The 20,954-nt window shown below is 41.2% G+C and overlaps 1 protein-coding gene across 1 annotated transcript in view; it reads right to left on the bottom strand.

The window, feature by feature from the left end:
- Positions 1-385: 385 nt before the first annotated feature.
- The window catches only part of RBM20 (RNA binding motif protein 20), a gene marked incomplete at its 5' end in the record, with an annotated part of 101,908 nt that continues 81,339 nt past the window's right edge, over positions 386-20,954 (bottom strand). The window contains 12 exons of the mRNA XM_080348055.1: positions 386-675; positions 3,932-4,053; positions 4,794-4,913; positions 7,283-7,952; positions 9,407-9,505; positions 11,382-12,069; positions 12,889-12,968; positions 14,777-14,908; positions 15,711-15,854; positions 20,107-20,198; positions 20,558-20,649; positions 20,806-20,867. Of these exons, the coding sequence (XP_080204181.1) occupies positions 565-675; positions 3,932-4,053; positions 4,794-4,913; positions 7,283-7,952; positions 9,407-9,505; positions 11,382-12,069; positions 12,889-12,968; positions 14,777-14,908; positions 15,711-15,854; positions 20,107-20,198; positions 20,558-20,649; positions 20,806-20,867 (2,412 nt within the window). The 3' untranslated portion in view covers positions 386-564. The remainder of the gene's footprint in view (positions 676-3,931; positions 4,054-4,793; positions 4,914-7,282; positions 7,953-9,406; positions 9,506-11,381; positions 12,070-12,888; positions 12,969-14,776; positions 14,909-15,710; positions 15,855-20,106; positions 20,199-20,557; positions 20,650-20,805; positions 20,868-20,954) is intronic.

Genomic DNA, 20,954 nt, shown 5'->3' with positions numbered 1-20,954 from the left:
ACACTTATCATTTCACCAAGCTCTAAGACACATGGAGGTGGATGCTGCTGGGGTTTATATCATGCCATCTACTGACTAGTTTTAGCACAGTGGCTTTAGATGTCTTATGCAAATCCTACTTCTTACTGGGGCAATGAGCACAATGGCTGAAGATATTTAAAGCAATATTAAAGCCTATTTATAGTCACATCTCCTCTCCTTCCAGCGTCCACTGGAGGATGCTGAGTGCTTCTAAATACTCTGCCTGACCTGATGTGTCACATCAGAATTAAAACTTTAAGAATCCCTGAGAATTCTGATTTAATCTAGGAACCACTCCCAGCATGCAGAGTGTGAGAAAGAATTGCTCCACTTCTTACAGATATGCCAGCATTGCTTCACCGTGGGAAACAGTTTCAGGCATTTTGGTTTTTAATGGCACTCTGGGCATAGATGCATGGAACATGCTCTTTATTTCCCCTCCTCTGTACAGTGCAAATCGACAGTTATATCATAGAAATAATAAAAAAAAAATAAAATAAGGTATCAGCATTCACTCCTTGTAGCTCTTCCAGTTCATCCGCATCATAGTTTTTTCTTTGCGAAGTGAGGAACAATGCCAGTGTCGTCCTGCGGCAGAGGGCTGCCTTCTTCCTTCATTTTCAGACTCTCTTCTGCAAGCTGGGATAGATATTTCTGCAATCACATGAAAAACAAAGCATCATTACCAAAACTGAAAATATTTGACATGGGATGCTTTATGCCTTTTCAGAGCTCTTACACTCTCCCAGCAATTCAAAAAGGTAGAAAATACATAAAAGCCTCATTTTGGTGAAAATTCAAGCCAGAAAATATAGCTGTGTCTCACAAACTAGCTTAATACATGGAAAGCCTCAAAAGTTCAGTGATTTAATCTGTGCCACAAGAGAAGCTGGTGACAGAACCAGGAGGACCATGACTCCCCATCAGTTTGTGTAACTAGACCTCACCTTTTATCCTCGCAAACTCTCTATCCCCATATGCTATAGGGCAGGAACTAACTCCACTGAGTAAAGAAATTCAGTAGTAATTAACACAGTTTAGCAGTCTGGCTAGAGTATTTACATTTATTGTGTTTCACTAAGATAAACTTTTTGGTGCTTTAAGTACTCAGTGTGATTTATAAACACAGATGTGGTCAGTGAGGCTCTGAACATAGAGACTCGGTTGTGGAAATTACATAAGTCTCAATCTTGATCCCTGGGTACAAAATTCCATGTGGCAGAAAGCCAGAGTAAATGTTACAGTAGTATACAGAGATATAGGGTTCATAATGGTTGGGAGAAGTGATCTGTACACCACGAACTGTAATAAATCGCTAACGCTTGGCATGGGATCAGATAACCCAGGCATTTCTGTTTTTTAATGATTACCCACCAAAATAGAACTGAGGTTTAGCCACCACATTGAGCTGATATCAGCTATCATGAGTAACACAAACATCAGTTATTAAGTTCACAGACCAGACATTCAGGTCAATTTATAGCAGAATGACAGGGAAAAGTATTTTTTCATTGAAATATAAGTTTTGATGAATACTGCAGAAAGACAGTGGAAAATGGGGTAAAATGCTGCAGCAAGTTGCCAAGGTAGCTTATACCAGATGAATCTGACAGATTTTTGTGGTAGTGGTGGGAGGGGTGGCCAAATGATGGATTTTTTGGATGTGGAAAATGCAGTGGGTCTGTAAATACAAATACCACCTGGGAAAAATAATGTGTTAAGCTGAAGAGAACAGAAAATTACAAGAATTTTGCAAGGTTTACAAAGAAACAGTTGAACTTTTTTCAGTGATTGCTGCTCTTTAAGAGGCACCATAATCAGGTGAAGCTGATTATTTTACTTCAAGACAAAATTCCCATCACCTAAGCAAGGCTTTTGGAAGTAAACTTGTAACCAAACTGTTTAGGTTTGTGTTCAAACTGAAACACCAAATGTATATTTTGGATGGGGCTCCAAAGAGATCACATGAAAGATGGCAAATAGTGAAAAAACTATAAATGAGTCATAGCCATGAGAGCATTTGGGACAATGTTGTTGTCATGGGACAATGGTATTTGTCATGTAGGTGAGAAAACAGAAAGACAGTCTGCAGCAGCAGTCCTGTAGCTTCACAGACAGTAAAAGTGAGACTCTGTAGTCCTTATGTTAGTGGATACACTCACTAAATTGCATCATCATAGGAGAAGACTGACATTTCTTGCAGAGTGCATAAATGAGCATAATTGCAACTAAAAGTGTTCTAGTAATACAGAACAATTATTTAAAATACGCTGAGTTTCCATTTGAGTGGGCAAGAGCTGGATGAGACATTTACATCCTCCATTTAGTTAGATAAGAGGTACAGCTCGACAGAACAGTCTGTTTTCATTACCATATTTGACAGATTTAATTTCAACAGCTTTTCTGGCCTTCGTTCTTTTATCTCTAGTCAGTGTTAGATATCTACCACAGTGCTCATGGGAAATGTCTTAACAAGAAGAAAAAAAGAGTTTTTTTCACACTGACTCAGTTTTAGTTGGATCTTTTTTCCTGACTTTAACAAAATAACTTAGAGGATGAAAAAATACCTCTTCTTGCCATGGGACCAGTTGCCACGGGCAAGGACTGGAGTTACAATCTCTGCTTTAGTATGAGTTTCTTTGGGACAGACTCGCACAGGATACGCAGACTACATTGAGTGGTATCACCTTTGGTGGATCCTTCTGGATTCTTTTGTGTGAAGCAAAAAAACAGACATGCAAACTGGGCACCTGTTTTTCAAGCTTCCACTTGGAGGATCCATTACTAGGAAGCATCACAGCTCTGCAGGCACAGTCTCTGAAAGCCAGAGGCCTTTGTATGATTACACCTACATAACCTCAGGAAAGTCAAGAAGAAAATTCTCCCAGAGAAATTATTTGACTCTGAGCGTCACCAGCAAAGCCAATACTTACTAGCCAGCTGGGAATAGATAGCTATTACTTGAGAAGAGAAGCAGAGCTGCAGTGTTTACTATGGGCAGAAGGAACAGAGAAAGAAGGAGCAGCCTTGCTCTTTCATGCCTTTTGCTAAGAGTAGGTGAATGTCAACAAAAGTGTCTTGCACAGTGTACACACCCTGCACACAGGCAGGGACTCAAGGAGATGAGAGGGAAGTCTATACCCTCTGAGGAGTCCTCAGCACAGGGCAGGCAATGCTCATGCTGTCATGACTGATGCTATTAACTCTGCATCTGAAAAGAAATCAGGTGAGGCCTTTTGATTGAACTGCAAGCACTCATGGCTTTGGTGTGCTGCTATCAAGTGCTGATATGGTGTGTTCTTATGGAAACCATACAAGCTTCTCCTTATCCTTATAGAAATGATTCAACATTGGTGTTCTGTGTGGCTGAACCACTGCACTGTTCTGTAGCACAGGGAGAAGATTTCAGTGGGTCCCAGGAAATGTCTTGGAGGTCCCGTGCATCACAAATAACTGTGTGCTGAAACACGCTGCAGAAATTCACACTAATGCAAAAATAAGTCTGGTGACATTATTAAACAAGTGGCATGCTTAGTGCTCCTGAAATAAAGAAATAAGAAAGGCTGCTGCTGGGCTTGCTCCCAGTGATAGAAATGTCTGGCACCCTCAAGAATAGAGAATTAAAGATCTGAGTTGCATGCTGTGCTACTGACAAGAATCAAATATAGATGAGAAGATAAAATTATCACCTGGTCCCATTTTATTTATGATCCAGAAGTTCATTTCAAGGATCTGGGAGTCAGAAATTAGTGTGCTAATATTTGGAACTACTGCAATGTTTTGCTTATCTAAATTTCACTTAGTCTGAATTCCTTCCACAGAATAAAAACTAATCTTTTGTAGCATCATCTGTCTTATGCACAATCCACCCCATGAGCTAGTTGTTAGCTAGTTTCAAGTGCGTTTTTACCTGAAGATTTTTGTAGTGAACAGTACTTCTGCAGTGACTTGTCTTTGCTGTCTCTTCATTTGTGTAGAAGAGTCCACAGAGCTTGCAGTAAAATCCAGTTCTAGGGACTACAAATTCCACACCTGTTGAGAAATTCTGAATTACATTAAAATGTCACTTGAAACCCTTCCCTGCCGCAATAAACTTGCTTTCAAAGAAAAAAGTTGCTGTTTAGTTAAATGACATAGATATGAAGACTGAACCATGGATTTACTTCTCTGATTTCCCTAATACCGCAATACTGAGCTACAGTTTAAAATCCTGTGCATTGGAAATACATCTTCCACCTCTCCCTCAGAGATTATACATATTTAAAAATGCACCTTCTCATGCATAATATTGACTGAAAAATTCCCTGTGCAACCTCACACAGTAGTGATAGTACTTATTAGCAGTAAGTTCCACGCTTGAGTTACATGGATTGCTCTTTAGAATGTAGTTCTTCCATGTGTTTCACTCATGATAGGTGTTCACAAAGTAAAACCAATACTTTTGCTTATACTGAAAGTATAAGCAATATTTTTATGACAAAGACTTTTAAATTACAAAGTGTTTTTCACATACATTTCACATATAGTCTAAGGAAACTTATTTCATCTCCTTAGCAACATTAACAGCTACATTTTTGCCATTCATCTGGAATGAAACTAGCAATGATCTATAACCAAAAGCCCATTTCTTTCAACAGCAACTCCTCTGTTCCTTCACTAGCCTCACATCTGTTCTGAAAATAAATACAGCAAGTAGCCTTAAAGTGACATCTTGTTGTAAGCTCGAGGTATTGCAGTGGGCGGCATCGCAGGCTGAGGACGTCCGAACGTACCCAGAGGAATGCTGAGTTCGGTGAAGACGTCCTCTTGTTCCCAGCCTGGTGGTGAGTGCCTTCCTTTAGATTCTACCTCCGGGTATTCCAGAGATCGCATTTCCAGGTACCTAGAATTTGCTTAACAAATGAATAAATGTATTGAATGAAAACAGTTTATTAATTTAAAGAGGCATTTGTAAAGTTCTTGGGAACACTTTCTGGGTGGATCTATAAATGAAGTAAAACCTGCAAAAAATGCTTTTCCATTCAAATCAGAGGCCTACTCAATGCAACTCCAACAGCCTTACTACACTGTGCAATCACCCTATTTCTCCCAGTAGACCATTTTTCTACTTCTAATTTCATGTTCATTCTATTTTTTCTTTTCATATTTTAATCTATAAATAGATCTATAACATACGTTAGCTAACACAGGGGCTGCTGAGAAAGTGGGGGCCAGCAGGACCTCTTGAGAGCAAATCCCCCAACAGCCTAAGCAGCTGGGCGTGCTATGCAAATCTGCTTTTTGTGGGACCCTGCAGCATCATTATCATCTTCTCCCTGCAGCCTCTCTTCTCCCAACCTCAGGTCTCCAAGGGACAGGTTCTCCTTTATGGCTCTTGGCCACTTGAAGACTTTGGTTCCTGGCCAGTAGGGCTGGGATGGTTGGTCCCTGCCAACTGATATTAATGGGCACAAGTGGGAGATTCAAGGTGTGGGAAACAGTGGATTGATTTGCTGAGGCAGATAAAGCCAGTCAAAAGAACAGATGCTCTCCCTTCTCAACATGTGAATTTTTAGTTCAGAAAAGAGAAATTTGTTATCACAGAGCAACAGAATTACTGACAAACTGGTCTGATTCCTAATCTTCAGTTCCCACATCAAAAAACTAGTTCCCTTCCCCTGACAAAATTTCGGTTGCATTGCAAATTTCACCTAGATAAGGGATACATTTTCTCATAAAACAAACATATTTTTGCCCAAACGAAACCCTTCCTGCCTTTCAAGTCTGTAGTTCAAAGACCTGCCATTTCTGGCTATGAGAATGAATTTTTCTTCATTGTTTTAAACACATCTATTATATTATTTAAAAGAAAATAATATACCATCCTGACTGGTCAACTTTCAAGTTAACTTTAGCCCATCCCACGTTTCCAAATCAGCAGCAGAGATCCTGTAAAACCCACAAGCTTCAGCTGGCTGTTTTTAAGACACCCAGGGCCTTTGTGACAACTTAAGTGCCACTTAAGTTGATTTCTGGGCTTCTGAGCTGGCAACTGCATTTGCAGAGAGCCTAGAGCCTTGCACTGCAGATTCCAGATATTAAGTCTGTGGCACAAAACGCAGGAAGCAGAAGCTCCCTTGGAGCTTCCAGGCTCCATGCTGGCATGTTGGAAGCTGAGATGCTGAAAACACTGAAGTAACTATGCTCTTGGGATACACAACTCTTTCGTCAGCTGTCTGTGAGGTGGCCAGCCCAGGGGAGACAGCCTTGCCATCCCCAGTCCCAGGGAGTTTGCATGGCAGCATCATCTCCTAATATGCAAAGCCTGGCAAGGTGTCTTCAGGCCAAACAGGTAGATATTGAAAACTAAGCAAGTTTCATATCTGTCCTGGAGCAATAAGTTAGTTCAGAATCAGACATACACATTAAATGTTCCAGCATTTTCTGGTGGAAAATTGCACCCTCAAAAATCTTCCAGCAACTTCTATTCACAAATCCTTCTGCATCACATGGGCTGTGGTAGCAACAAAAAAGACCAGGCCAACATGCTCTATGTTGTTTTCCACTTCACCTCACTATACACAGCCTATTCACTCAACTTTCATTTAAAAGCGTGGTGAGGAACTGAACTCACTTTCAGACACTCAAGATCTCTTTTTGCCAGGCAGCTAAAATATTAATAGGCAGCTAAGATTACATTTATTTGCATTACCTCATAGCATGTCCTATCAGCTGTATTAAAGGCAGCATGCAGTTGATAACAGGAGATAATAAGGCAAGCCCTGACAAAAAGCATGTATTTGAGTGAAGAGGGATTGAGAAGTAACGATCTGTGGATGATTTCCATGTTCCTAACGCTTCAGTACAGTGTATAAGAATACCTACCTTGTCCAGGAGCCAGCCAGACATTACAGATACTTTTCTGTTGACCTTCAGAGACTGTCACTCATTTCATTGACAATTCAAAATAAATTTAGCAGGGCACTGAAAGAGTTCAAGCTAAACTCATGTGAACCTTGACATGACAATTATAGCAGCTTATGCCTTTCAGAAAGCTTGCAAGCTGCTTATCATATTTCCTTTACACTATTCAGCTAAGAGCCTCTAATGGTTTAGCTTGGCGAAAGGCACTGGAGTTCTTTTACTGAGCTGCTCCAAGGACAAGTCTTGATACTATTAGCAACATTTAGTCTTGTTAGCAATAAATTTCAGTCTACTGTCAGAGAAAACATGCAAGGCTCTCTGTGGGCTGGAAAGGAAAAAAGAAAACAACAGTAGTTACCCTTGGCCTCCGGACACTCTTGGCTTCCGTGTCTTGTTTCTTCACTAGCGTTTTTAACAAGCATTTCCATAACTTCTCTGCTCTCAGCTCCTTGTGATCCCATCTGTTTGTAATCATCTATAAATGTATCAGGGAGCTGGAGAGTCTCTTCTTTCAGATGAACAGAAGGTATATGGTGATCTTCGGGCTCTGAACGAGTGTCAGAACTCTTATCAATTTTTCCTTCCTTCTGCTGGGGATCAGACTCCTTAGCAGATTGGTCTTCCTGCAATTCCTCTGGCTTCTGCTCAGGGTCCAGATTTAGGCTTGATGCTTCAGTTACAGCATCATCATTATCATCATCCTCATCATCATCCTGACAGCCGCTAGAAGCTACACTGCCCTTTGCTGATCTGAGGTTTGTTTCTAAAGGTTTATGGGTAAATTTGTCTTCACTCCTGGTTAAGTGGCTGTGATCATTTTTCAGTTCTAACATGGTTGACATACAGGCACACATTTCTGAAGCAGTTTTATTTTTTTGATCAACTGGTACTATTTCTTCAAGCTCAGTTATATCAGGCTCCATAATTAAATCATCTTCTCCCACTTCATCTACTGTCACTAATTCTTCCATGTTAGCAGGATACCAGGTCTCACCTTCTATCTCACTTCCACTCTCCCAGTCTCGGTCCTGTCACGAAGATGTAAAACATTTGAGAGATCAGTGATTACAGATCATCATAGTTAAAAAGCGGGCCTTGAACATCAGTAACCAGGAAGAACTTGACCTGGCCTTGCCGACCCCCCTCTTGTATTTTCATTTCAAAGAACAATACGCTTTGGTGTTGTGATTTTAAACCTTATGTAAAAGGACAAGCAATCTCTCTTTAATTATCACATAAACTTTGCTTTGTGTAGATGCTGTCACTCCCTGGGGGATTACAGTCTCTCCAATCTCCTGCTTCTTACTTTTCTGTAAGCAGTAGAACAAGGCACAATCTTTTATACTTTATTATGCAACTGACTCCACTATGTGATCCCCAAGGAAACTAATCTCTCCCCTTCCTCTACCTCCAGCTCAGGGTAGCAAGAAATAGGCAGCACAATGAGAATATACTGAGCTCCAGTCTAGCCACTGTGGCTTTCACTTTGCTGAACTGGGTCCTTTAAATTCTTACGGTGACTGAGAAAACATGGCTACTACCTTCTGTAGTTATTGCCTTCCACCAGCAAGAGCCCTCTGCCAGGGACTGTGTTGGTGGAGACTGGCCTAGACCTTCAGAAAAATCAGTTTTGCAGTTATACTCCAAGGTTTATAGTTTGAAATACCTCATCCATGCAGTTATAGACTTATAGGACTCGGACGCTAATACTGGACTTCAGAAGTATTGAAATTATAAGGTATATGTTACTTTGAAGACATACTTGCAGCTTAGATTTCAACTCCCAGACTCATCATGTGCACATAATCTATTAATAATCTGTATTCTCCTCCTGTTTGGCCATTCCCACACTTCCCCTCCTAGAATCCTAAAACAGCACGAAAACTCTGGGAGTTGACACTGTTCTTGCCAGGAGATCAGTTTTCTACAGCAACTGATATCAATAGCTTCCATATCTGACCATCAACCCATGACCCTACAGATATGAAGCTGGAGGAATTCCAAGGACATTGCTGTCCCCGACTGTGATGCTGCAGTAGGGGTGCTGTAAAGACATTATTTAATTAAAAACTGAGACAATCAGAAGAGGCTACTATCTACAGTCCATCTAAGGCCAGTGTTCTGAAAAGTTTCCATCATTAGTTCCCTCCTTCTCCACTAACTGACCTCATGTCCTGGTTTTGGACATGGTTACGCAGTTCACAGGCCTATGTTACTTAGAGTTGTCAGTGCCAAGGGCTATGCATGTGAAGCAATGTATGTGGGCAAAGAGCAACTAAAAAAAGAGTTCTGGAGACTTCAGGAAAAGCTCTCTCTTAGAGCAGAAGTCAAGATAAGGCAAGTTAATTTAGACAACCCCCTTCTATAACCCCTTTACAAGCCTTTCCGTTGGGGTTTAATATTTCATTTGGGAGAACGTGCAACCAAACCTGTGGTTTCACTCATTTTGTTGTGGAAGCTGCACCAACAACGTGTCACCCACCTTCTCTTTTCTTGTGTTTTCCAGAATCTCTCCAGATTCTTTTCCTTGTTTATTAGCTGAAGGTGAGCTCTTCTCTGGAACTTGCTCCTCTTTTGCAAGCTAAAATAAATACAACATATACATGTATAGCAACACATTGGTGCTCTAGTATGTTTCTATTTTGGGTTTAGGGAAGCAAAGTCACTCACAAGGTCACATTCTTTATTTCTAAAGTTTGTGCAAGTCAGCTAGGCTGTGGGAAAAGACCCAAAAATTGGATTTCATTAGCAAAAGTGCACCAATAAGAATGAAGAAAAAGACATTTAAACAAAACGAGAGAGATGTAATTTATATCATAGAACTGGCTAGAAGACAGGTGGGGGAGAATGTGAATTCATTAAAATTTCCAGCCTCCACTCCTCTGTTCTGTACACACATCTGTTACGTTGGCTCAGACATGGTAAGGGAGAGCAGCAGTGCTAAAACTCTGACAGACCTCAACTGTTTTGTTTATTGATGTCAGATCAGTCGAGAACGCAACTGCTTGCACAGTTCAACTAACTTGGAAGAACAAAACCCACAGTACTACTACACTCTACACTAGGTAAAGCAAGCGTGAGTCAAGACAAAAGCGTGAGTTCAAGACATTCAAACCTATTACTTCCTTTCCAAGAGAGAGAGCCCCCCTAACCCCCCCGGCCCCCACCCCCTAACAAAGGAACTTTAAAATAACTTGAAAAACATGCAGAGCAGTGTGCAAGACTGGTGATTTAGGATGCTGCCTGACATTTCCCTCTGACATCTCCTCCCAAGGCACCATCCATCACAGTGAAATACCAGCCAAAGGAGAAAGATGATGAAATGTGGTACAGGCACACGTATCTCTGGCATGAGGTGGTGCTGCTGCCTATTACAGACACTTGCTGAGTTACAAGATCTAGACATTTCCACCAACCTTGCCCCTACATGAGAATAATGAATGCAAGGTCAACTAAAAACAACCAAAGGTAGCCCTGGCAGCACTAAGTCACAAGCTAGAGATGGACCCATGGTCAGCAAAGCAGCTCTGCAGCCTCCCGTGCCAGCATCCCTGGGGGTGGATGGCAGCCGTGTATCACCAGGGGGTCTGGGGGAGGCAAGGTGGCCAAAAGCCAGTAACAAGATCCCTGCGGGGTGGAGATATGAGCATGGGCTGTACTGGGACTGAGAGAATGAGGCATTTTTGCCACTCTCCACTTTTTCCCAGTGGAGGATCAAATCCACAAACACTGCTGCTTTACCAATTGGGAGTATTTCTCCAGAGATCTCATAATTTTCCAGGTGAGTTGATTGAGTGGTTCTGCTGTGGGAAGTGATTCCTGCCAGCACACTGAAAGGAGTGCTGTGAATGATCCCTGCCACAGCTGAGGGAGTGCCACGTGTTTAACAGAAACCACTTGCTGAGCTGACCAAAAGAAAATGTTCCTTATTAAAAGTTCATTCCCCATTTTAGCAGCTGAACGAGGTCCCTGTATTGTCCTAAAAATATTGCATGTGCCTGTAAAATACCACTTAGTTCCCACGTAACTCAATCCACATCACAGGCAGTGGAAGGAGGTAATGGATGCAGAAACAGCAGCTATGGGGTATTTTGCACAGAATTAGAAGAGAGAGCAGTAAACCAATTGCCCCTTCACACACAACCTGCATGCAAACAGCAGATTGGCACTTGGTTTTATTTTCAGTTGTCTGATTACCCAGAAGTTCTGTGCTTGACACAGAAATACAATGTCCACATCCCCAACACTGGAATAATAGATCTTCATGAATCTAGGCAAAGAGGTGGATGAGATGACCTCACAAGGTCTCTTCTAGGACTATCTTCCCTGATTCTATCATGGCAAAACGTTATTTATCAACAGCACCACACTCATGACAACTTATCTAAAATATTTCAGAAGATATATTAGTTAAGCTTTTACCTCCTTCTTACATACAGTTCAAGATGTCTATTTACCTCATTCTCGGGAGGTTTGGTTTCCTTCACATCACTGCCTTCAGCAGCAGCATCTTCCTCTTGGTCTTTTTCAGCTTTCTTCACCTTATTCTTATCACTTTGTTTTTGCCTGGAGCCCTCAGATGCTTTGCTATGCTTCTGTTCAGCTGCCTCCTCCCTGGCAGTGTCCTCGCTGTAAGAATGCCTGCGTTCCCTTAACTTTGCCTCTTCCTTTCTCTTAGATCTCCCAGGTAAATCCTGCAGCTGCCTCTGAAACTTGTCAGATTTTGACTTAGAGGTTTTTCGGTAATAGTCATCTTCCCTGCTCTTGTAGCCAGATAAAGGGTGAAGGGAGCCAGGGGAACTGCTCCTTAAATATTTTTCTCTGTGCCCTCTGCCTCCTTCAAGCCGTTCATCCAAATCAAACTTGTCCAGCTGTCGGGAATAATGTTTCCGCTCATGTATCCACGTGTCAGTCCTGTCCCTCTTCTCATCCCCATTCTCTCGCCATTCTCTGCCGTCTCTTTCCTCTTCCCGTCGAGAATATGGGGACTGATCCCACGACTCTCTCCCATTTCCCCAGTCGGTCCTGCTGGTCCCCATTGGGCTGTGGGGTGAACTGCAGGAAGTAAAGCTGGGAGTGTGGGATCGGGGCGACAGGGAGCGGCTTATGGGGCTGCGGGAGCGGGGTCTCTCCGTGCCGTACCTGCTGCAGAGGGATAAGGCAGCTGTAAATAGTTGACCCACTGTGGTCTACTGAGTTCTTGTACACTGGGAACACATGAGGACTGCCCAGCGAACCTGAGACCCCAGGCCTTTCACAGACATGCACCGCACAGCTGCAAACACAGTGAACAGGGGAAAAGGCACTGCCATATCCACAGAGCTTAACTAAATCCCCACAGATCTGTCAAGAATATATTCATTTGTTCTTAAAAGCATTTTGTAGGGGTTTAGCATTAAAAGCTTATAATATTTTAATACCTCTACAATGACCCTAGTGTCTGTACTCTTAATACTCACTCATCTGGGGCGTCTCTGAGACAAAAGTGGTAAAGTTCACCTGTTTAAAAGAGATGTTGTAGGTCTGTGGATTCCTCTTTGGTTTTGTTGGAAGGTCCAGAAGCCAGGCAGATCAGAAATACACTCAAATACATTGTAATGTGAACCGGCTCCTTCCCTTTAGGTCTCACAGCACTCCCAGCCTTGGCACTTTTCACTCAAGGGGAAGGAGACACAAATGGCTTCATTTGTGTGTTCTTCGCATGTCAGGCCTATTTTCTGAGTCACCATCATCAGTAGGAAAGAGTTCATGTTTTTTCATAACATGCAGAGTTTCAATCTGATCTCATTATATGGGTCCTGCACCTACTATTGTACCCAGTTATATTTTTACAGTGATTTGAAGTGAAATCCAAATTAAGAAAGTAAATGAGGTAAGAGAAGGAAGCACACAGATAATGCCTTTTCTACCTGCAGGTTTACAGACTTATCCAGGTCCCAGTTCCAAACTATGGAGAAACTTTACCTGTCCACTTCACGCAGCAGGTCCCTCTCCCTCTGCGAGTGGATGTCCTGGATGATAGCAGCCACATTCTTACCTGGTTTCTAAATAAGACAAAGACAGCATTTAGCATGTGGCACTACTCGCCAAGCTAGTATGGGTGATTTGTCCTTCAAGAAACAGCATCCATATATCATTTAATCATACTACTTCTAAGAAATATTTGGTTTCAGTGTTGTGGTTACAGTCCTTCCTGTAGCTGGTACTCAATAACACGATCAAAGCAGTAAAATGATACAAACGGAAAATTTGCTCCATTACGTTGTAGCACTGCTTCACACTTGGCTGCTCTAACAGGCTTTGAAAACTAGCTTGTCCTTCCCTGATACACATTCACTACAGAGTATTTTCTAGGAATTGGATGTAAGAGGAAACAAACCAGGTAAGTTTTCTAGTATCTGAATTGAATATGCATTCTATCTCTGAGCCTCTAGGACTGAACTGCCTTATCTCCATCTCAGAGTTTAGCTCATTCTGGAGTACATAGCTCTAAAAGACTCTGTTCAGACACACGAGCTTCAGAAACGCTAAGTGCAAGAAAGATGTGTACAGGAAGTGCTGATTACTTGAGTTTCAAGATCATTTACAAAAGATGCACTACTCCAGGCTGGAGTGCATGCAATTCGCCAAACACTTGGAGCATGCACAACTGAGCAACATAATCATGCAGGAACTCAGAGCAGGCTGTAGTGGTAAATAGAGCTCATGCATATTCCCCCTTCAATGATGCACTTTTTTCATTTTGTTTAGTTTTTAACAAAGAGAAAGGGCTTTTGCTTGTGCATAGAAAAATAATTCCATGACCTGAAAAGCTGAAAATCTTCCTGAAATCCAGGCAAGCTCCCACACTCTCCTAATTAATTCCCATTCCACCTTACATTTGAACCCCTTCACTCCACCACACTAAGACTGCCCTGGTTTATGGACTTCTGGTAACTCTGTGAAGTCTCCTTAAACTATTATACACATACAGGAGAGAAAGAGGCTTCTCCAAAGGTCAAACCAAACCATCTGAATTACTTGTTTTTCCTCAAGGCTCATAAAAGGCCGCTTAGCCTCTTAACTTGGAACATTACAGAGTTATTTTCTAAAATAACTTTGTCCTGTGTTAGATAATATAATATGAAGCTTTTCAGCTCTGCATTGCCATTTCCAGTTCAAGTCACCATGAAAAAAAAATACTTTCTTACAATTACAAATGGCAGTACATAAACTTCCATTAATATGTTCACAAGAACACTGATTTTTGGACATCACTCAGGTGTCCACATCAGAGGTGCCACACACTCTACAGAATGTCCAAAGACTGTTGCTCTGTTCTGACTCTACGTAAAAAAATAAAAAAAATCTAGCTTTTTAATTTAGGTCATTGACAAGAAAGAAAGATAAAGAAATCAGTGTGATGTTTGTTGCTGCCACCACTGCTTGGTATAGAGATTGTACTATGGCTCAAGCATGCAAGCAGTGAAAAGCTTAATGCTTGACTAAAAGGATAGGACCATCTTATTTTGCTGACATGTTGTATATTACACATGGCTGTGGTTTAGACCTTCGTTAGACCAAGCAATGTGGGAAGGCAGGTCAGAAAGAAGGTCAGAAGAGGTATTTGAAATAATGGCATGAGAAGACCAGAGAAAATGGGATTTGTTCCAAGAGATAATATCTAGAACAAGAGCAAGTAGCTAAGTATAAAAGACCATTAACCTACATTCATTAATTTATCTTTTTTTTTTTCATAATATTAAAACATTAATTAGAAATCAGTAATCAGCAAAGATTTTTAGATGTGCAAAGATTTTTCCAGGATGTGCCATGAAAACTCAGTAAATCTGATCAGGAATGACTATCTTACCTTCAGCTGCAATTCCTTGTATCTTTTAGACATCCTAATAAGGAGCTTGTCATCATTTATCATTGCAGGTTTTTCTTTGTAGTACTGCACCATGGCTTGTGCTGCTTCACTGTAAGCCATTTCCAGAAAGGCCTAGGAAAAAAAGGGGAGAGCTTTAAAATCTACTACAGAATTAAAAATACAAAGTATAAGAGAGAAAAGGCAGGACAATAATATTTGTTTGGATTATTCTTATGCATAATGTCTTGACAGTACAAAGCTGGGTAGCCTTCCATCCCTGGAGCTGAAATAGTAACACTCAGCCTCTTTTTAAGTGCAAATAACCATTTCAACACAGCTATGCAAGCCCATATGCCACTTCAGAAGCTAAATTAGCTAAAAACTAAAGGACTGGAATAAAATCTTTCTCAATGTACAAAAACACAACTTTTCCTGCACTTCCTGACTGGTGCTTCTACACCGTGGTCAGCTGCTGACAGGATGCAGAACTGTAGTGCTGCAGCATGCACTGCTCCCAAGATTGTCAGCTGTGTCTTGCAGAATTGCAAGAGATCCAGACGAAAGCAGAACATCAGAGCATGAGCAGCCAGAACAAAGCCAAACAAAGAGTTAAAAAACCTGAACAAGGTTAACTAGCATAAATGGCTGAGAGGCCAAATTAATAAGTTTTTCAAAATTATTATTATTAAAAAAAAAAACCAAACAACAAACCAGTTTTACAATAGTTGATCACTGAGGTTCCAGGGTTTTTTAACAAGAACTATGAGGCAGTGGTCATATTTATGCCATCATCTCATTCAGTGAGCACCAATTTTAATTTTTTTATATTTTTATTTTACTTTAACAGCTTCTTTCATAAAATAAGAGATATTCCCCAAAGACATTGTCTTTATGTCAATAGATGTCAATACCAGTAACTCCAAATGCACAGTACCTGATTAGTGGATTTCATGAGGATGTAGTTGGTGACCTTCCCAAATGGGAGGCCCAGGTTAATGACATCATTCTCTGTGCAGCTTCCCTCAGGGAGGTTGCAGATGTGTACAACTCGACCCAGTGTAGATTTCCTCTGGGGAAACTGGGGAAAAAGAAATAACTCAAAATGATGTTTTTATCTTAGATATTCCAGCCTCTAGGTAAGACCTCATATTTCTGCAAAAAATTGATATGTTCTGTTCTGCATACCTGTTATTAAGGACAAATATCCTTCTTTAAAACCTTGTATATTAACAACCTGGTTTAGAAAGGAAGGGAAACATTTAACTGTAGTGCAGCTTGCAAAGAAGTGTCTGTCCCTGGACATTACAAAGTCCAGAGAAAATTTCGAGAAGGGATGCCCTCGTTCAAACTGGTATAATAATAGTACTGCTGCAAAAGCTCACTTGCCAATCCAAACCTAATGGACTCCAGGGCTTCAAATCCCTGGCATGCCACAGCAGAGGGCTGGGCTGCCACGGGCACAGGCTGCTGGACTGTACCAAACACTAGCGAGAGTTTGGAGACAGAGAGTGCCCCTGCCATGGGGAGGTCCCAGCCCCTCCTGACGAGCTCCCTGCAGGGACAGTACCCATCTGGTACAACCCCTACGGCACCTCTGCCAAGTCAGACAGCCTTCCCCAGCCTGTCTGCCCCACTGGGTGCTCTGTTGCCTTCCCTGCCCACAAAGGCGTCACGCACTGTTGCTGAGTAAAAAGCCCTTAACGGATAATTTGCAGGCAATGCACCAGAAATTAGTGTTTTCAAGTGTTCCATAAATGCCCATTTATGTGGTGCTAGTGGATTGAAACAGATGCTCACTGCAGCAGTCCCTGCTGAATTTGAGGATGTTAGAAATCAGTTTAGGTGACTACAGAGGTGCTGGGGATAGCCGAGGCTGAATTTAAAGCCTCCTCCTGCCCTGGCAGAACACACTGGGCCAGGGGTAAAAGTGACCCCATTTAATCTGAGAGAAGACACATGGCTATACCTCAGGTTGTAAACCCTACTACTTCCCCTCTCATTGCAACAACACACAGTAAGAGGGACTTTTCCCTGGGGGCACAGTGACCATTGTACACGTAGGAGGCTGATGTTCCAAATTGGGCTGGCACAGGCACACAGCCACCGACGTGGTAATTGCTTCCCAAGGGTGGAAATCTATTTTGGAGTGCTGAGGCAGTTCCCAAAGAGCTGCCTGTCTCCCTGACATGGAAAGCAGGCTCTATACTCCTTGTGCAAAGAGATTCAGAGAGGAACATAATTTACCCCAGCCAATGACACACAAAACATCGCTTACATAGGATTAAGTCTTCCCAGACTGCTTCCTTGTTTATGACCTCTGCTGTTGGGATTTTATTGAAGTAGTAACTCTACCTTCAGTTAAAATTGTGCCATTCAAGGGAAGATGCAAATCACGTAATCTTGTGGGATCAAGTTCACCAGAGCCATCACAAATGTTTGGCTTGTCAGCAAGTTCACAAGTTACAGAGCTAATGTTATCTTATTTACACCTTCATCCCATTACCTTCCCTCCAGGCTTCACCACTTAACCATTTGTGTATTTTTACTGCAGCAAGACCCTGCATCATACAGCGATCTGGTATTTAGCTTGCATCTTACAGAGGCTGCCTGGGTGCATAAGGTAAGTTGAAGAAGTGCCAAAGTCCAGAAATAAGATGTTTTCTCTGGCAGAAAAATAATAAAGACCTGATCCTGAAAAAGCTGAAACAACTCAACTTCACTTGAATAGAAAAGGAAGTGATGGCTGCGTGCATCTGGCAAGGCAGCAGGTAGCACACAACAGAAGAATACAACTACAGCTAGCAGAGGAAAAGGAAACTTTCCTGACAGAAAATGCAAACCCAGTGTAGTAACACTCCAAATCACCTGGTACCTTCTGTTTGTTTTGTTAGATCTATTAAGACATGGTAAGTTAAGAGACTATTGGACTAGAAAGACTTGCTGTTCCCTGCAGAGGTTCCAGAGCACGTGTTCAGACATGCGCTCAGCAGTACATTAAATCAAATGACTGTAAGACGTTACCACCTCCCCACAATTGGCAATGGCTTAAATTAAAATGCTACGCCATAAATCTGCTGTAATTTATGTTTAAGAAGTGGTCACACATTCATAACAGAAGTTGATGGGCTGTACCAAGCAATAATCTTGTCAGCTGATTGAAGTTAAATTGGATCCATTCATTAAACAGAGCTGTAAATCACGGCCAGAAAAGGAATATACACCTTCCACATCCACAGTTGGGAAGTTAGAAGAGCTGTTGTTTGTGAAGTGTTGAATGTAATTTTCAATAAGATTCTAAGTCAACTTTCTTTGCAATCGATGTCTACAGGGGTTTATCAATGAAGCTTTACAACTACTATGAAAATAATTTGATGCATAGCAGTGAAATGCACCTCATACCATTGGCCATATTATTTCACCAACCCAGTTTGGTTGTTTTTTATTACACCTTTTTTGGTTGTTTGTTTGTTTTGTTTTTCTTTGTTTGTTTGTTTGTGTGTTTTGTTTTTGTTTTGTTCTTGTTTCTTGTTTTTCAAGTTCTTTACCCCTTTCTTGAGCTTCCCATTAATTATTTCTAAAGATAACACGAAACTGACAGTCCATCCCTCCAGTGCTAATGGCTTTCCATGCCAGAGTGAAGACTTATACCACTGTATCTGCCTTTTGAAGAGGGATAGTTATTTGCAGATGGATAGCACAGAACAAGCTCTTCCAGAAATCTGAACACTTTGTTTATGATTACATGCAGGGTCAAGTATAATCTCCCACTGCTCAGTTAAATGGCAGCAGCTATGTTGAAAGTGAATACTGCCGTGCAAAGGTGTAATAAATTACAAGCCACCTGGGTTGCAGATGAATGACAGCTGGCAAACTCAATCTTAACACCTCTAATATAGCTCCCTGTCCACACGATGAGGTCCTGAAGAAAAAGAGGATTTACAGTGTCCAGGAAAATCAGTGTTATTGTTTCTTTTCTCTCTTATAGTACTGCAGGTCATTCAGGAGTACTTCTGCAGGCAGCTCAAATGATAAATAGTGACAGATTCTAAAGAGAAATGATACTGGTATTAGCAGTAATTTCGTTTGTTGCGAGGCTGACAGACATGATGAAAAGGAACATTCCTCTGCACCCGCTGCTACTCCACCTCTGACCTTGGAGGCAGCCGTCATGAGCGGCTCTGCTCTTTGCTCCCCTGCACACACAGTGTCTGTGACAGGCAGAAGCTAAAACCCCTTTAAATAACCTCTGTCATAGCAAAACCACACAGTAGAAAAATTGGTTGGATTAAACAAATCTGGGTGATGTTTCTATAAGCAATGCCTGACGTGACACAGGGATGCAGCTCAGCCTGGCTTTCCAGAGTGTCTGACCACACTGGAATATAAACACGAAAGCTAACAAGGTGAAAACTTGAACCCCTGGATTACTGCTGCTATTCTTTGAACGCCCTAACATGAGTCCCTGATGTCTCCAGATTTAAATTGTAGCTTTCCGATATATACTGAGCTTTAACGCTAACAACTTTGTGTTTCCATTATGTATGATTTGCTTCTATTTGCCTTTTTTTTTTTTCTCTTAGAATCTTTCTGCTTTGTCAGTGTAAGAACCTCTTTTATTGTTATATATATTTTTTTTCTGTCATTTTTTGATTATTGGGCTAGGAATTCAAGTGTGCATTAGAGCAATATAACTGGGGATCTGTGTTGAATGCAGGAGAGGCGGATAGACCTAAATCATGCAAGGCTGTACACCAAAGCAACTTGCTGAAAGGTTACCAGTGGCAACAGATGATATAAATAGTACATAAAAAAAAAATTAGTCCCGTATAGTTAATTGATCTGGGACTCCCGGGTGAGCAATGGTTAGCGTAGGTGCAGCCACTGTCCGTGCCACTATTGCTACCTGGACTCCAGCATGGGAGAGGCAGAGAGCAATTACTACAAATAAATAGAGAGCAGGCTGCTTGCTGGGATCGATACTGAAAGTAAAAACTAAGCTAAATCTTCATTCCAAGCTGAAGCTGACCTTTCTGAGTTGAAAAGACTCAGAAAATTGGGAGTTAAAAAGTCAATGAGAGACACAGAAAACCATCTACCCTCCTCCCCAAATCTCTCTATCAGGCAAACAACTTTTAGCACTGGAAAAAGAAAATGCAATCAAGTTATGATTTGGCCAAAATCAAAAGTATAAAAGCTTCAGGGAAGTTGAAATAACAATCTGAATATTCAGATTATTGTCTAAAAGGCAGCCTTTACGGTTTTAATTCCAGTAAGCAGAAGTGGTTTCCACAAGAATGTTGACACAGAGATCAGCTTGCTTAGGTACTCACCCCTGACAGAGGAGAAGAAAATGTAGGACCCGGCTGGCCAAAGGATCTTGCTGACGTAGTGATGAAAGATGAGCCAACATTCGGTGGATAATCTAAATAATGGATTATACACATTTCATTAAAATCTTGATTCATATTAATTGCATTAGTGTGCTTAGCAAGTAAAGCACCATTTACATAATAATTCATTTCATAGTCTCTTAGCCCAATTATACACTGTTTCGTTGTACTGTGAAAACAAGTCATTGTTTGAAAGAAAAATAAATTCATACTTTGAAAGTCACAGTATTGGCTTTTGGCCTTTCTGTGCAAAACCTCTAAAAAGTTTTTGTTGGAAACTTGTATCACATTTCATTTAAAAAGTCCACTTTTCCCCAGAGACTGACTTCCCTTTCAGTTTAAAAAAAAAAAAAAAAAAGTGTTTTTAACTGCTGCAGGTAAAACAATTCACCTTCAATACTAGATGGATTGAAAACTGCTGCATTATTTGGTGATAAATGCAACGTTCCATCTGCTGAGCTTAATACACACCGGATACCAGTGCTGGAAAAGAAAGAAAAGAACTTTAGGACCATGCATAATGTGCCATGAATATTAAAGCATAATTATTATACAGTAAATTCGCAATGTAAAGCCACTGAAGTAAGGGATGCTCTGTTAGAAATACAGATGAAAGAGACTCTCTAAAATAATACTTACTTATCTGAAAGAGCCATACATTTTTGGATGTGAAGACTTCCCTTAATGTGCTGATCCCAGTCCTATGTTGAAACAAAAGAGATGATGAGCATAAGAAAAATCCTGAGACAAATTTACATGAGATTGCCTCTCCATTCAGTTTACCTGAT

The sequence above is a fragment of the Nesoenas mayeri genome (assembly GCF_963082525.1).
Source record: "Nesoenas mayeri genome assembly, chromosome: 7".
Lineage (NCBI taxonomy): Eukaryota > Metazoa > Chordata > Aves > Columbiformes > Columbidae > Nesoenas > Nesoenas mayeri.
The sequence above is the reverse complement of the archived record's forward strand: the minus strand, read 5'-3'. Positions and strand labels throughout refer to the sequence as shown.